General features: G+C 31.8%; 1 protein-coding gene across 1 annotated transcript; it reads left to right on the top strand.

The window, feature by feature from the left end:
- The first annotated feature begins 1,418 nt into the window (after nt 1-1,418).
- Nucleotides 1,419-12,990, top strand: LOC106688673 (serine/threonine-protein phosphatase 2A activator). Its single transcript, XM_014433250.3, has 9 exons — nt 1,419-1,556; nt 1,653-1,765; nt 1,838-2,041; nt 2,124-2,341; nt 6,236-6,360; nt 7,102-7,202; nt 9,134-9,241; nt 10,837-11,066; nt 12,844-12,990. The coding sequence occupies exons 1-9, from the start codon at nt 1,544-1,546 to the stop codon at nt 12,887-12,889; spliced, it is 1,158 nt and encodes a 385-aa protein (XP_014288736.1). The 5' UTR covers nt 1,419-1,543; the 3' UTR covers nt 12,890-12,990.
- Nucleotides 12,991-16,111: the final 3,121 nt, after the last annotated feature.

Raw genomic sequence — 16,111 nt, 5'->3', positions numbered from 1 at the left:
GCAGACCAAGTCTGAAAAAAAGAAGCAGTAACGGTCATCGAGAAAGCCGTAAGTGCCATGGAAGTGGTAAAATCGGATACCTGGGCCCTATTTCATAATAAAGTACAAACTAATACTATTAGTTTTGTAGATTTATCTTAATTCAATTATACAGACTTGTACAATAGTAACTTGTACTTTAGTATTTTTGAATTCCTGTAATATCACTAATAGTCATCCCTATCATGAAAAAAATAAGTCTTAGTATTATTACCACACTAGTTTCTACACTTGTACTATGAACTAATACTATAAGCTTTCATTATGAAACAGGGCCCTAGTATCACTGTGTCTCCGCACCCGATGTTTTGAATGTGGAACAGGAGGACATACAGCGGATGGAGCGAACCTGAACTAATAGAGGTAAATGCAAAAATATTACGGTGGAGGAGAATCTCTCGAAGGACAAACAGATCCGCGAGCGAAGCCTTGAGGTTCTATGCATACATATAGAAAATATATTCTTAAAGTGTCCACATATGATGGTCTCCTGGTGAACTGAAGACTCTTGTTCCGTGGAAACATAAAATTAAACTTAACTAATACTAGTCAATCACTTTCTTTTGGGATGGTTTCCTGGTTGCCACATTGTGCAGCCGCACATCCTTGGAGGTCAATACCCTATCCATCTATAAATCTCCTTACCTTTCTTAGATTTTATCGGTAAAGAGGCCGTCTGTCGTTCAGGTGGTTGAGGCGCAGTTCTTAACAACCTGAGTATTGCGGACAGTGACGGTTCTAACTCCTTCCTTAATATTCCGGTCCTAATCTTATTATCTATAGCTGTATGTAACAGAAAACACATACAATTCCTTCATTACGCTTTAGTCACAAGGCATGAAGTAACTTAGCTTTCGGCGACGTTCTTCCTATTCGTAAGGTTGATGTAACATTTTATTTTACAATAAAAGTAAATCTTAAAGTCTTTACTGTTGTTTGAATCTGTTAATTGGTATAAGGCGGTACAAAAACCACTTTGCAATCAGGCGCCTTCTTTTCATGGAGGAAACTAGCGAACTATTGAGTTTAAAAGGCATAAGAGCAAACCAACTAATAGAAATCCGGCTTCAGTGCAAATGTTCTTCCTGATCGATCTCTAGGCAGGAAATCCAACCGGTTTCTTTCTGGTCTGTAGAATTCTTAGTGTGTGCTCGGGGCCTAAGGATTTTTAGAAATATCTAAGGTGATAACAATTTTTTTGGAATTTATAATGAAATAATTAAAAAAAAAAAATAGCAATCTATTGAAAATAGAATTTTTTATGTTTCGGAGAAAATGAATTGCTAAATAACTTTATTTTTTAATTATCATAAGATATTTCATTGACTTGGTAAAGATGAAATGCTAACATCAGTAAAATATTGAATGCTAAGGAATAAAGGGCTACACTGTCTGTACATAAACAGTATGAAAGCATTGATAAATATAAACAACCGTAACCTTCCATGCTTTTGAAATTAATCATCAAATCTAATGATAGGAATTGACTATTAAATATACATCAATGGTTACGTTCAGTAAGTGCTCCTTGACTTAATTCCTATTACTAAGAATTAATTATATATGCCTGATTTTATATTTTAGAATAACATGTCTTATTTTCTTTTTTATAGCTCAGTCTGATTTCGAAAATCTTATTTATGATGATCATGAGTTTCAAATACCAAAACGACATGTCTTTAATCCTTCAGACATGAAAATATGGGAACATTCAGAAGCTTATATGGTGATTTTCTTCATAAAATGGCATTTTTGTACTTGTTTTACAATATTAATAATTCTGTACTTCTTTGTACAGGAATACATGGGATTTATTTTGGCCCTGAACAAAGAAGCCACTGGTTTAGCTAATAATGGACTCTATTCCAGATCTGGTGTTTTAAATGGCATTCTCCATGCCTTAGATCAATTATTAATGTGGATAGATGAAATTCCACCTGTAGAACAACCACAGCGGTTTGGTAATAAAGCATTCAGACAGTTTTACACCAAATTAAATGAGGTAGTTATTCTTGAAGTCAGACTTATGTGTATTTTAAGTAATTACAAATAATGATAGGAAACAACAAGATTAATTATTGCAGGAAGGTACCTACCTTCTAGAACAAGCAACTCCAGTTGTGTTTCATACAGCCATGAAGGAAATAAAAACCTACTTCTTTGAGGGATTTGGTAATTCCACTAGAATTGATTATGGTACAGGCCATGAAATGTCATTCTGCATGTTCCTCTGTTGCTTATTTAAAATAGGGGCACTGAAGGAATCTGACAAAAAAGGAACAGTCTGCTATTTGTTTAAAAGGTTAGATGAATTATTACTTTTTTAGATTATTTGAATTAACAATACTTTTTTTACACCTGCCGAACTTTATTTCTGTTGTCGATCTATAACCTAACAGCCAAAATTGAGTCATATTTAGGTGCAATCTGCACCAAAAAGGATTCGTTTGGGATCTGTTTATTCTTTCAGAGCGAGTATAGCTAGCAGAATTCCACAGCTATGGCACAATTAAAGCAGTAAAAATATAATAATAATAGGGATGATTACTTACTCTTATCTTCACTGTTATCTGTCACTTGCTTTAACAGAGGCACATCTGATAAGAAAAGTTTTTTAATGTTGTATTTGACATATTCCGTAGATTGTAGTGTAGACAGGTGTTGCTTTGCCCCAGCCCTACTTTTAGCTATGGGATACTGTAGGATGACCTCAGTAGAGAAATTAATCCGAGTGTACAGTACTGTCTTTAGAATAAGTTTTATTCAATAAAATCAAAACTTCTTTTTTTTTTTTTAGACGTGCCACTACTAAAGCAAAGCATATGATGTTTGCAAGCTCATTCTGCAGTTTCAAGGAACCTTCTTTGTTGATTTATTAAACACTTCCTTCGATCTATTACATCTTTTTAACAGTTTTCATTCATTAAAGTTGTAATGTAATTAATATAAATTTTAACTATAAAAATGACTGTTATGTGTACTATAATAATATTGGAATGTTAATAACTTTGAATATTATCATTTATTATTAATTTAGAATATATCTAGGATAATTGCAACAGTAGCAGGCACTTGATACTTTATTTCTAAAAAATAAGTTAAGAGTTACGAGTAATGATAAAATTTGAGTTTGATATCAGTGTTTGCTTAAATCCCTCTGAATATTCTCAAGAAAACTATGAAGAGGTTAGGGTAATTGTCAGTGGAACCTTCTCTACACCCCATTATCCTTACGAAATAGCTATGGAGATGAGTTTTTAAAAGCAATTTCTGCTCCTATTTAAATCAAATTTGTATTTCCGGTTTTGGATGCTGGTATTGTGCAACAAAGATGATTTTGCTTCTGAGTAAAGGAGGGGTGAGATGCACAGTGGCAAATGTTCTCTCTCTCAACCCCCTCCCCCACTCTTCTCTCCACTTAGTCTATTCAGACAACCACTTCTCACGGTACAGAGCATGTACATGTTTTCCCTCTCAAATCCTGTACTGCGCATGCTCCGTACAGTTCCAGTTAGTCAGAAGTAGTTGTTGAAACAGACCTACTCAGTTGACTGGACTACCTAACCTTTCCTTTCCTCTCTTCAACTTACTTCTACAACTTTACAAATCGAAATTCTTCATATCAGTTTTCTCAAAACTATTTTTCATCAATATCGCTAGATTATAAGTTTACAATGTCGAGTTAACTGGGTAGAGGGAAAAATATCCACTCCCAAACCAAAAACATAATTATGGACGTATTTAAATTCATGAAAACAGAGGTTGAGAGTGGTCCAATCTATGTTTCCTCTATTATAAGGAATGCCTCTTTAAAAGAGGCATTTGTTTTCTGATGATTATGAAATTCCAAAAATGACTTTTTGGATGATACTGCGTTCTTAAATAGCATGTAAGAACAGAGCTGTCAATATATTTGTCTACAAAGTAAAACAAGAATCAATAAGAAACAGTCCCAGTCAAAGATAAAGGATAACCTAAAGAAACTAGTCCCTGCCTGTATTTGTAATTTAGAAGACCAAGAATAGAGGGATAAATGTGTTCCAAGCACCATCCATTCCCAAACTGGTTGGGTGTTACCAAATTCCGGACAGCCTCTTAGTTTGTTCCCAGTAGGAGGGGTTTATTATGGTGTAGAGGGAAGAAGGAGCTAGTGTGGGGAGTGTGCGAGTTCCCTTTCCCTACAGGCAAACTTATCTTGGTTGGTCTATAACTATTGCCATGAATTACTCTAACTTTCCGGTTGGGGTATACCCACTTAAACATAATGTGAATATGGTTGACTAGTTTTAAACCTACAACCTGACCCTAATAAGTGATCAATATTTAGGCCCCAATCTCCTCTAAAAATAATCCTCTGGGTGTTTACGTATCTTGTGAGTGAGCAATTGTTGACAGCTGTCATCCAGTTAAAGCACCAATAATGATAGCATAAGTTATATACCACAACAGTAGTATATTGTACATTCACACCCGCCATGTTGTAGTTATGATAGGAAACCGTTACCAAACTGTCATACAAATACATATATGAAGTCTGTTTTCTCACCTGTTGCAATTTTTATTTCAACTTAAAAAAAGATTTGGTAATCTAACATCCTTGCCCATTTTTCCAATATAAGACGCACTTATGCATATTAAACCATATTTTTTTTTAACTAATTCATTTAGCCTGAAACATTATGGCAGTGTATTTTTGTCTGATACTCTACTAATAAAATTTTAGGTATCTATTCCCTGACCCACTAGAGGAAATAGTAGTTTTCCATTCACACATATTTCATGAGAAAACATATGAACCTTTTACTTTTGTTCAAAGAGTCAGCAATTCACCTGTGAATAGACAAATATGATGATATTCAAAGGAAGATTTCCTTGCATTATAATATGAAGAAAGGAATGGCTATCGTCGTAGAAGTGAGGTGCTATAATGTTCCTCATTAGGCTTTATGTAACAAAGTAAAGGTCGCTACTAATTAAGTAAGAAAATTGACCCCATGTACATCCTTAGTAAGGATGAAAAAAATTTGTATGATCAATGGATCAAGATAATGGCAAGTGAGAATTCCCTCTAAGCATTGTTTCTCATCAGTATTCAGCTCTGACAAAGTAGGCCATTTAATAGAAAAAGTTATACCTGGGAAAAAGTTTTTACTAGAATTTCATAATTATTTAAAATAAATCCATCAACTCTTAGAAGTGCTGATAATTTTATGATTAGTAGTTTTTATGCCAAAAAAATTACTTTTCAAATTGTTTTTGCTGAGTTGAAATCTATTTGCTGTCTAACTCATTTCTTGAAATGTTGAGTGATGATGGCTGGGTATTCAATACAAATGAATGATAATGATAATAATCTAAAAGATAGGAAGTGTTCTACAGTTCTTGTTTAGTTTTTAACTCCTTCAATGATAGCATTCAATTATCAGGCCATTGCTAAGACAGCAGAAGTTTTGATTGTGTGCTCTTAACCTTCTAGTGATTGGTTTGTAAAGGACAAAAAGAACTTGGAGAAGCTGGAGACCCTGTCATCTGAAACGTTGACAAGAAAGGATACAGGAAGATTAATAGCTTCTCTAACTACTCGACTGTGATATCCTTAGACAGATCCTGATTGAGGAGCTGAAGGAGAAGCAAAAAGGGTAAATGCTTCTGAAGAATGAGAACGTTTCTTTGGAAGAACCTTTGCACAAGAACTTACTTATTCCACAGGATACCTACAGGTATGTGAGTCAGGACATCTATGAGATCTGGGAAGATGTGCTCAACAGACCAGATCCACAAGAGTATCTACAAATGGAGGGACATATCTGTTGTGCAGTTTACATACCATTTGGATGGGGATTGAGCAAAATAGAATGACTAAAAGAAGGAATCAACTTTCAAATAATTTTATATTGCCCATAAATCTCTCTTCTCTCCACTTTTGCTCGGTAGAGGGTTTAGGGGCTTCAAAATTCATGAAGTTTTGTAAGGCTTTTTGTCAATTTCTTCCCAGTATGCTATGTTACAGAAATGTTAATAGAGAACAATCAAAGGAAAGTTAGCATAATAACACTGTGATGTAGAAAAAATTTAAATGTCTTGTTAAAGTGTTTAAGCTGCTGCATTTATCCTAATGTAATAATTTACTGCTATTGTCCTAAATTCTTATTTTTAAATAAAATTATAGTAATTGATCCCTCCTAAAATGGTTTAGATATTTAGAGGTTGTGAGAAAACTACAAACTGTATATAATATGGAACCAGCTGGTTCTAGAGGTGTGTGGGCTCTTGATGATTTTCAATTCTTACCATTTTTATGGGGCTCTTCACAACTCATAGGTAAGATTTTTATAATATAATAAAGAGATCTATAATTTTATTTATTATAATATATTAATATTTAATTAATTAGAACAGATAAAAGATATGTGTTAACTATAGGTTAATCTTGGCTAAAGTTATTTTTTTTTTAATTCAATTTTTTTATAACTAACATGAATTAAATGTTTTTTAATAATACTCAATAGAGTTTGTTGAATAGAATTTTGAAATTATCTTCTACTTTTTTTTTTTTTTTATGACCCCCTTCCTGGTCTTTTCTGACATACCGGGAGGGAGGGAGGGTGTTATCTAGAGGTGAACAACCTATTCTAACTAACCTAATTCAAGTTTTTCATTTCATGGGACTGCCATGGGATGAAAAAAGTCCACCCCCCCTAGGCCGGATTCGAACCTGCAGTTCTCAGGTTACTAATACCTGCGCCTCAACCAACTGATCTACAGACAGCCCAAAAAAAAATTCTCTCCAACTGCTCACAATTTAAATTTACTGCAATGTGAGATAGGGTTTAAGAACATTTTAAAACTAATTCAGCATTCTTTGCTATAAACTTCCTAGCAAATTAAGATCATTATCTTACTAGAATGTATTGTAATGTTTTCTTAATTAATTTTTATTAAATGTTTTTGTTTACTAATAAGTAAATAGTTGAGATACACAATATATATCAAACAAAAGTTTCATATTGATATATCTAATCATTTATGTATGTTTGATTTTTTTTTTTTTTTTTTTTTTAGATCATCCTGTTATAGAAACTAGTAGATTTTATCTTCCGGATCTAGTCACCAGATTCCATGAAGAGTATCTTTTCATGGGATGTATAAAATTCATTAATTCAGTAAGTTTTCATAACCTACAAAATTTAATTGTATCTATTAAGAAGTTTTACTATTGTTTTTGAAATTTTACGTAATTTACTTTTTTTCTTCTTTCTGACCAACTACAGAATCAGTAACAGTGATATAGTTATAGTCTATTTACTTAGAGAATTCCTGTAAACTTCTCCCTCTACTAGTCTAATTTGGCCACATTCACAAACACCCATTTGTTTGTCCTTTAAAAAAAGTAGTCCCTTTAGTCTATAATTTAATTGGGATAGGTTAATATAGGGGTAGGTAAAATTGGATAGTGATTCCCATCCACTGCTGAGCAGCATTTTCTCGATCAACAGATTATAGAGGCTTGTGCTGGGAAAAGGACTCATATTACATAATTATTATGAAAAAGCTAAAGAAGGTTTGGGGATCCTCAGATTGTATATAAATATTTTATAGATATAAGAATGGATGTGATTAGTGTCTTTATTTCATTATTGTATTGTAATTCTGCTTACTTCTATTTAAGTTTACTTAATTAATTTATTTATATATTCTGATTGCATTGTATTTTTTTACTTTGGTTTTTGGTATGAATGTGCACAATTATATCAATATTACTTATTGCCCAAGATAGTGATCAATTGTAATAATGGTATTTATGAATTTATCAACATCAGATACTGAAGATTTATATGAGATCCAACCAATACTGATTTCTGTTAGCGACCCATATAAACTATAAATAGACAATTATATCATGGCAACTATTAAGAACACCAAAATTCTAGAATTTTGTCCAAAATAATTTAGTATATGATTCTGACTATGCATGTTAAACCTCCTTTATTGTCCTTTCTGTTCTTGACGGCTTCCTTTAACATTTCTATTCTTTTTGTTATAAAAAAAACCTAAATATCAAAATCAAATTTATTAAATACTAAATTTAGATTATTAATTTCAAAATATAGTGTATGATCCTTATTCCTAACTGATAGATCTTACTAACATTGTGTGGCACTACATTTTTACTAAGAATTCTCAATAAGTCACCGCTGTGTGACTGTGCTGGTGCCATCTAGATGCAGACTCTAACACCTCCAGGTACACTTCAATCCAGCGAAGTCTTGGACTATCCAACTTGTATCTTGTCTCTAATCCTCAATATTCATTTAGAATCTTAATGTGGGAATAAACACCAGAATGTTTACAAACCTAGCAGAGCCCTCTGTATCCACTCAATATACCTCTTCGAAACATTTTTCTTCTCCGGCAGTTTAGCTATTTGCTTGTTATATAACTGTGCCAGCGGGTGACAAGGATCATATTGTTAAAACATTTTCCCAATGGCCTTAATGCTTCAGCAAAGTATTACTTCAATTTATTCCAACAGAGAAGGTAGCAGTTTCGCCAATGGTGCTGTCTGCAATGGATAAACTAGGGAAGGGAAGATATATCAATTAATCACGTAAATCTTATAAATATTAATAGTGTTGGTTTTATTGACCCCAAGATTGACTTTTATTTCATTATTATATAGAATATCTTCTATTGCTTTTCTTAGGTCGGTTGAAACACTTCTGGCTTCCATAAATTTTAATATGTGACCATTTCCTATGTTATCATATGCTGCCTTCACATCCAAGAATGCCATTGTAGTATCTTTCTGTTTGTTTCTGGCATTTTTGAATATATCTTTGAGTCTAGCTTAGTTCTACTTTCTCTTGAAGGAAAATTTCATGGTAAGTAACGGTTTTCCCAAAAACTATTCTGATATCTTCCTCTCATTCAACTGAGACAATTTGAGGTCTATTATCTTGACTACTCTCTAAAAATGTGATAACCAAGTCCTAGAAAATACCACCTGTTCTTTGTATCCAAACTCAAACATATTTCTTATTAATATTTTTAATTTTTTAGATAATTTATCTTCATTTTATTTAAACATTTTTAGGTAAAAAGTGGGCCCTTTGCTGAGCATTCAAATCAACTTTGGAATATCAGCGGTGTTCCCTCTTGGGAAAAAGTTAATGCTGGTCTTATCCGCATGTACAAAGGAGAAGTGAGTGCTTATTATGATTAAATTTAATTATTTTCGTAAAAATATTTTATTTTTATTTTTTAATCCATAATTATAATTAAGTTTTTAACCATTAAACATAGAATATAGACCAAAGACCAGAAGCAATTTGTGGCTGCATCCCATTTATTATTTTAGAGTTGAGAAAATTTTTAAATTGTCTTATGACACTATATAGAAAATTAATATTTTTCTTTTAGTGGTGAAATATTTCTTTTCTACAGAAAATTTGTTAAATCCATTGTTGTTTCATATTCCTATCTTCTGTGAATTCGAGGAAAGGACCATGACACAGAGGGACTTAACGTTTTTAAGCTGATTTTCAGCTTTTTTAGCTCCTCAATAATATCCAAGTATATCAATACATAAAAGAATGTAATTTGTTCAGCTTTCCCACTTGTCTACTAATACCTACCCTGTATATATACATACTTCTCGATTATATTGATAATCCTTCCCAAAATAAATGTCTCACAAATTAGTCTTGGAATCATATTAGGTTTTAAATTCATATTTCATGTCTTTGGTACTTTATAGAGGGGTAAAAAGGCCTGAAGGGGAATAAAATTAGTATCTGCGTCCAGAGTGTCATCTATTGGGTAAGGGGAATCAACACCACTTTGATGTAAAAATAAATAAATGTCAAAGCTATTAAAGTATGGAATTTTGTTAGCTCATTAAATGTAGAAAGGATATTTATCCTCTACACACCAATGAGACTGCCAAGACTATGGGTTACGAGGCTCTGAGGGTACGGGACCTTAATACCTACTAGAGTGAAAAATAGGCAGAAGGAGAAAAATAATTTTCTTATTATTATAAATATTGTCTTTATACACTACATGCCAAAAATGGCATGGTAGGGATCCAACAAAAAAAAGTATCAATATCGCGTCTGCTGTGGCCTCAACTAATATTAAAACTAAAATTGATATTTGAAAATAATCCTGAGAAATATTTAGGAATCTTACTTGTTTGCTTCAAGGCTCTCTGAACTTTAGAGCAGGGGTTTCCCTGGCATACCCACTTTCTCATTCTCAAAACATTACAAAAAGAAATTAAAATAGGAAATATACAGAGTTTGCTTTGCACGTTTTCTGATTTTCCTAAATACTCAACCGCTCTAAAGATGATTGTTTTTTTTTTAGCTTGACAAGTGTGCCGTGAAATTGTTTTAGCCTGATAAGGGTGGCGCGGCCAAAACATTTTTAGAACCACTGCTCTAGAGATTAGTTGCCATTACTTAAGGAGCTTCACTCAATGTCTTAAGTGCCTATAAATCTAATATCTTACCTGTGATTATTGCAACTTAATAGAACTCTCCAGTTTTAAACACCATTACTAGAGAAATTTCATCCCAGCATCAAAAAGCCTGTTAATTTTTAACCCACTTATTAGAAGATCTGAAAATCCTTCTTGTTATTAATACAGACATAAAGATGTCACCATGTTTTTCTGGTCACATGGCAAAAATTGTTTTACATTGCCTTCATTACCATGTACAGTCTCATCATATTATATATTATGCTTACGTAAATTCAATAAACAATAAAACTTTAATTTTCTATTTATTACAGGTATTGGGAAAATTTCCAGTGATTCAACATGTCTTATTTGGTACTGTCCTACCATTTAAAAAATGTGTACAGACTTCTGAGAAACCAATTCCCTCCTTCAAATCTCCTGGGATGGAATGTAAACCAAAAGGATTATTCTCAGGAAGTGAGAGTACCATTTCAACGGATTCCCACTCAGAAACAAGTAAACCTACAGAAACTACCAACTCCAGTGATGATAAATGCCCTAGGTAACATAGCTTAAGCCCTATTTGTTAATAAAGACATCTGTTTATAAACATGTTAAAAAAATTTGAAAATTAATTTTTCATACCAATGAAGGATCCATATTCTTATCTTCACCTTGTAATATCAGCAACCCAAGATTCTACATGATCTCATATCAAGTGTGTAAAAACTTTTATCATTGAAAAAAAATAATTTTCTGAACATCTTATTTATTATAATTTACAATTGTACAAAAAAATACAATAAGTAAATATGTGGAATGTTTCAAACACTCGTTCACAAAAATCTTGGGAATGAACTACCCGATGCTGGTGTGAAAATTTTAAATCTACCACATGACACTTCTGTCCACTCATGCCTTCAACTTTATCATTTTAACTCAAATAATGACTTTTTTTATTGTTAAATTTATAAAATAAAAATGATATTTCTAAGTCTATCAGAGTCATTAGGAAAGAATAATAAATTAAGAAGTAGAATTCATCCTCAAAATAGGTATTTTAGAAAACTGAAACGTAAGGCTGAAACACAGGTAATGAATCTGCACACATTTTTGAAAATATTGGCAAGAATAAATGTGGTAATCGGCCATAAAACATGATAACTGACAAATTGAAAACTCTTACAATGTTAAAAAGTTTTGAAGTAAAACTTCTTTTCCTACATTCTACAACTCAAGAAAAAAAAAATCAGATGGGAGTAAATTGATTTTTTAATGCGAGGATGAAACAGAAGTAGTAGGGGAGGGTGCAATGCAGGTAAATTCTAGCATGAAATTTTTTTATATTGTAATAATAGAGTAGGAGCTTAGTGGGGCTTTGTAATTGTCAATGCCGATTGAGTTAGCTCATAGTTTCCTATTACAATATAAAAAATTTCCTGCTAGAATTGACTTTAGAAATGGCTGTTCTATTCTAATTATTATTCTGGAACTACAAATATTTTTTGCCTTAAGCTATGTAAAAGGGAACGCATGATCATTATTAATAAAGTTTTAAAACATTATTTCATTTACAGAAGTTTCACTTTTGTGGATCAGTTCTTTGGCTGCCACAATTTTTTGTTAATTAAAACTTTTTATCTTCAACCAAAAGTCACTTACCGTAACTGAATATCAACATTATTCTCTTAATAATACAAATTTCCTAAAGATTCTTTCAAGAATTTATTAAATTATTAACTCTAAAAAAGCCCAGTGGTGCAAAAAACTTTAAAATTTATAAAATATTTCAGTTACCATTTTAAAACTTTTATATTTCTTTTCAGGAATTTATTTATACCCTTTATTCTTTAAAAAATTGTTTACACATTTATATTAAAATATTCAATCAATAATTAAATATATATAGATTCACTTTAGTTAACATGTTTTACGGCCTAACACCTCAAATATAAATATTAAGAGCCTGCATTCATTGTATAACCATTGCTCATGAATCACTACTCCCTTGTCAAGTACTGCTCAAAGGTTGTAGGGGCTACAGGTTATAATGTTCAATACTCTTCTGAAAAGTGAAGAACAGGTTATGATGAAAAAAAGATTAAACATAAAAAATTAATAGCAATGCATCAATTATGTGCATTTATATTTAATAAATTGTATTTGTAAAATAAATAAGATTTACAAGACATAATCAAACATAATTATTTATATTCGTCTGTATTGCTATGCTTATATTTTTCTTAATTATTTAACAATAAGTCTTACCTACTAAATAACTTTTTGATTTATATTTAGTGAAGTTACACTTTTGATAATTTTTGTATTTTCTATTTCAGACCACCTGTTTCTGATACTGTTGCTCCTTGGGCTAAGAGACCTTAATACTAGCAAACTGTGTTATGAAAAAAATAAAATGTTTTGAAACTATCCTTACAAGTTTAATATTATTAATTAACTAATAGATTTATTTTAATTGCTTTTTATTATTTTATTTTTTTGTCTCCTTTTAAAATTCCCTGTTAATGTTTGATTATTTTAGTTTTGTTTACTGCCTAAGGTAGGGAAGCTTTGTACTCATGCAGAAAATAGAAAGGATTGGAGAAGTTTGTCGGGGGGTGCGGTCAGCAAAGGACAACATAAATAAACAAAACCATATTTATTTATTTTATGCCGACGTTTCGACCTGAGTTTCAGGTCTTCATGAAATAAATAAATATGGTTTTGTTTATTTATGTTGTCCTTTGCTGACTGCACCCCCCGACAAACTTCTCCAATCATTAATCTACGGTCAACTATCTACACCTCATTAGAAAATAGAAACAATCTGATGTGGCATTGCTTATTTCTCTAGTCAGATTGTTTTTTCTTTTCTTTTTTTTTTTTGTTCATTTTAATTAAATTATTTGTTACTTCAATGTTTGTAGTTGTTCTAGTGTTCTATTATGAACTTAAATGTGATGTATATGGAGTTTTATATTATTAATTTTTTTTGTGACATTTTTATATTTTTTTGTTTTGCTTTTTTCTTTTTCTTTTTTTTTTTGTTTTTTTTTCAAAAAATTATAAACTTTGAGAATTACCTGCTTCTATGAAAGAAAATGCTATAATTTTTTTTTTTTCAAAATTTAGAAATTACTGTGTTAAAAATTATTAATTTGGAGGAAGAATAATTGGATAAGATAATTGGAAGTCTGGGAGGCGGTCAATAAAGGTATCAAAGTAGTAAAATAAAACTATTTATTGTAAACCAATGTTTCGTCCCACTTTGCAGGCCTTCGTCAGGGCTGATAAGAATAATGTTCTGCTATCAATTTAGTTGGTAGTAGAACTTGATTCTTATCAGCCCTGCAAAGTGGGGCGAAATGTTGGTTTACAATAGTTTTATTTTACTATTTTGATACCTTTATTGACCGCCACCCGGACTATCTTTCTCCAATCTACTTCATATGGTTAACTATCCTCCAATAAAAATTAGGAATGTTTTAATTAGATCAGAACTGTTAACTTCTGCTCACTCAAGAGATTTCATGCCATTTTTCAATTTCAGGCGCTTTTTTAATATTGCTCGATTAAGCTATCTTAAGTTTTCTCTTCCTGTTTTAAGCAAATATTTGCAAAAGTGATATTGGACTATCGCTTCCTGGTCATGATGGCCTTTTTTTGTGTTATGATCTCCTCTTGTGATATTGTGATATATCGTACATTGACCAACCTTCTTGTTATAATTGTCTGATTAAAAAGTCAGATAAACAAGGCTAACACATAGGGCAGGATAGGGGAGGGAGGGTTTCACGCCATTTTCCAATTTTAGACGGTATTTAAATATTGCTCGATTAGACTATCTTAAGTTTCCTCTTCTCGTTTTAAGCAAATATTTCAAAAGTGATATAGGACTGTTGCTCCCTGGGGCTCTTAGTAGAGTGAGTCTGGCCCAAAAGGTTGCCTTTTTTTTTTTTTTTAAAACCTCCAACCTTTTGAGATTTGTCACCTTATCAAGCAATGTTCTTGTCGGGGGAGATAGATAACTGTTAAGTATTGACGATGTTCTTTTAAGCCTCTGACCTCATCTGAAAATGATCTGTTTGGGGTTTGTTTATCTCTTTTTGGAAATGGAAGTTGCCACTAGGGAATTTTTGCCACCAAAATAATGTTTATTATTACATTTTTTTTTTTTTTTAAATGTAAGAACTTTAGAATGAAATATAATTTATATTTAATTTTTGCTAATAACACAAACTAGAATAGAAGAATATATGTTACAGTGCCAAATTATTATGGCCGAACACTTAATACATAAGTATCATTTATTTGATTTTGAAAGTCTTATTTGCTTAAAATATCCATCTGGACATATTGGCCTTTTACAGAAGACTATTTAAGTGATACTTGCAAAAACTAAAACAAATTTTCATTATACATTTATTGGAAGACTGAAATTGTCGATCCAATGTCTATAGATGAATAGATAAAAAAAAAAAATTAAAACAGCAAAACGTGACATTGGAAATAACCTGTCTGTCTCAATGGACAGAGTGTACTTTATATCTGTATAAACACTCCGCTTATGCATTAATAAGCCTTTTCTTAATATCTTCATACAGAGTAGTACTAGGATTTTCACTAAATCTCCTACTTGCTTCAGAACATCTAAATCTAGTTGAGGTATTATAACTTCGTACTTACATTTAGTTATGCTTTTGGCAATGTTAGCACATGAAAAAGTACCTTTTACTCAACAAATCCATAATTCTGAGTGTTTTCCAAAAAATAGGAATTTTTCTTTCAGTCGATATTGATACAGCAATCTCAGAGTCTATTTCATCTCAAGTCATCCTAATATATTAAAAATAACCAAAAAAATTGTGTAATTAATGATTTAAGAGTATTCTAATTATTATTTTTAAGTGACAACCAATAATTACCTCAGGTTCTTAGATCTATTATAAATTAAAAAAGGTAATTCACTTCCACTCAATAATACACTTTATTTGAGGATGCTAAAATGAACATAAAATATATATAAAACCTACAAGAGCTCTGGCCAATAATAAAAAAAAAAACTGTACTTTATATAGAGCAAAATTAAATTTAAACATAACTTCCATGTAAATATAATTTACTTAACCACCCCTTTTTATCTCAGCTATCTTCAGAGAGTATCTAACTTACTAGGCAACTACACCATAAATTTAGAGGAGGCAGTGATTTTTTGGTACCTTGGAGGAAGCTGGCAGAAAAAGTGAAGCCGAAAAGGCAAGCTTTATGTACCTTTCAGGGGTGTGGTTAAGGAGTAGGGGAAGAGTAGGAGCCAATCACTGGCTGCCTCATGTATTGGTTTAGATAGCAATTGTGGACATTGTTCTTAACCTCAGCATAAATCTTCTTTTCCTAGGCTTGGCCTTTTTGGCTTCACTTTTGCTTTGATGGAGAGGAGGGTAATGCCACTCCCTGTTAGGTAGTCCTGAAGGTAGCAGTTACCTTCAAGTTTTTAAGTTACAGTTACAAGATTTTAAGATTTTTTAACCTTTCTAGATAACAGATGGCAGTACCTAGAATCTAGTTCAAAAAGAGAATCTGATGCCTAGAAGTTTAAAGAGCCATTAG

Source organism: Halyomorpha halys, unplaced genomic scaffold (genome assembly GCF_000696795.3).
Source record: "Halyomorpha halys isolate HHAL.00 unplaced genomic scaffold, Hhal_1.1 Scaffold1174.1, whole genome shotgun sequence".
In the NCBI taxonomy this organism is placed as follows: Eukaryota; Metazoa; Arthropoda; class Insecta; order Hemiptera; family Pentatomidae; genus Halyomorpha; species Halyomorpha halys.
Note: the sequence above shows the minus strand (reverse complement) of the source record. Positions and strands in the feature narration are given on the sequence as shown.

Excerpts from the sequence above, each read along its gene's own strand:
- LOC106688673 (XM_014433250.3), top strand. Across the intron at positions 2,042-2,123 it reads TTTACACCAAATTAAATGAG|GAAGGTACCTACCTTCTAGA; the intron begins GTAGTTATTCTT and ends TAATTATTGCAG. Across the intron at positions 9,242-10,836 it reads TCCGCATGTACAAAGGAGAA|GTATTGGGAAAATTTCCAGT; the intron begins GTGAGTGCTTAT and ends TATTTATTACAG.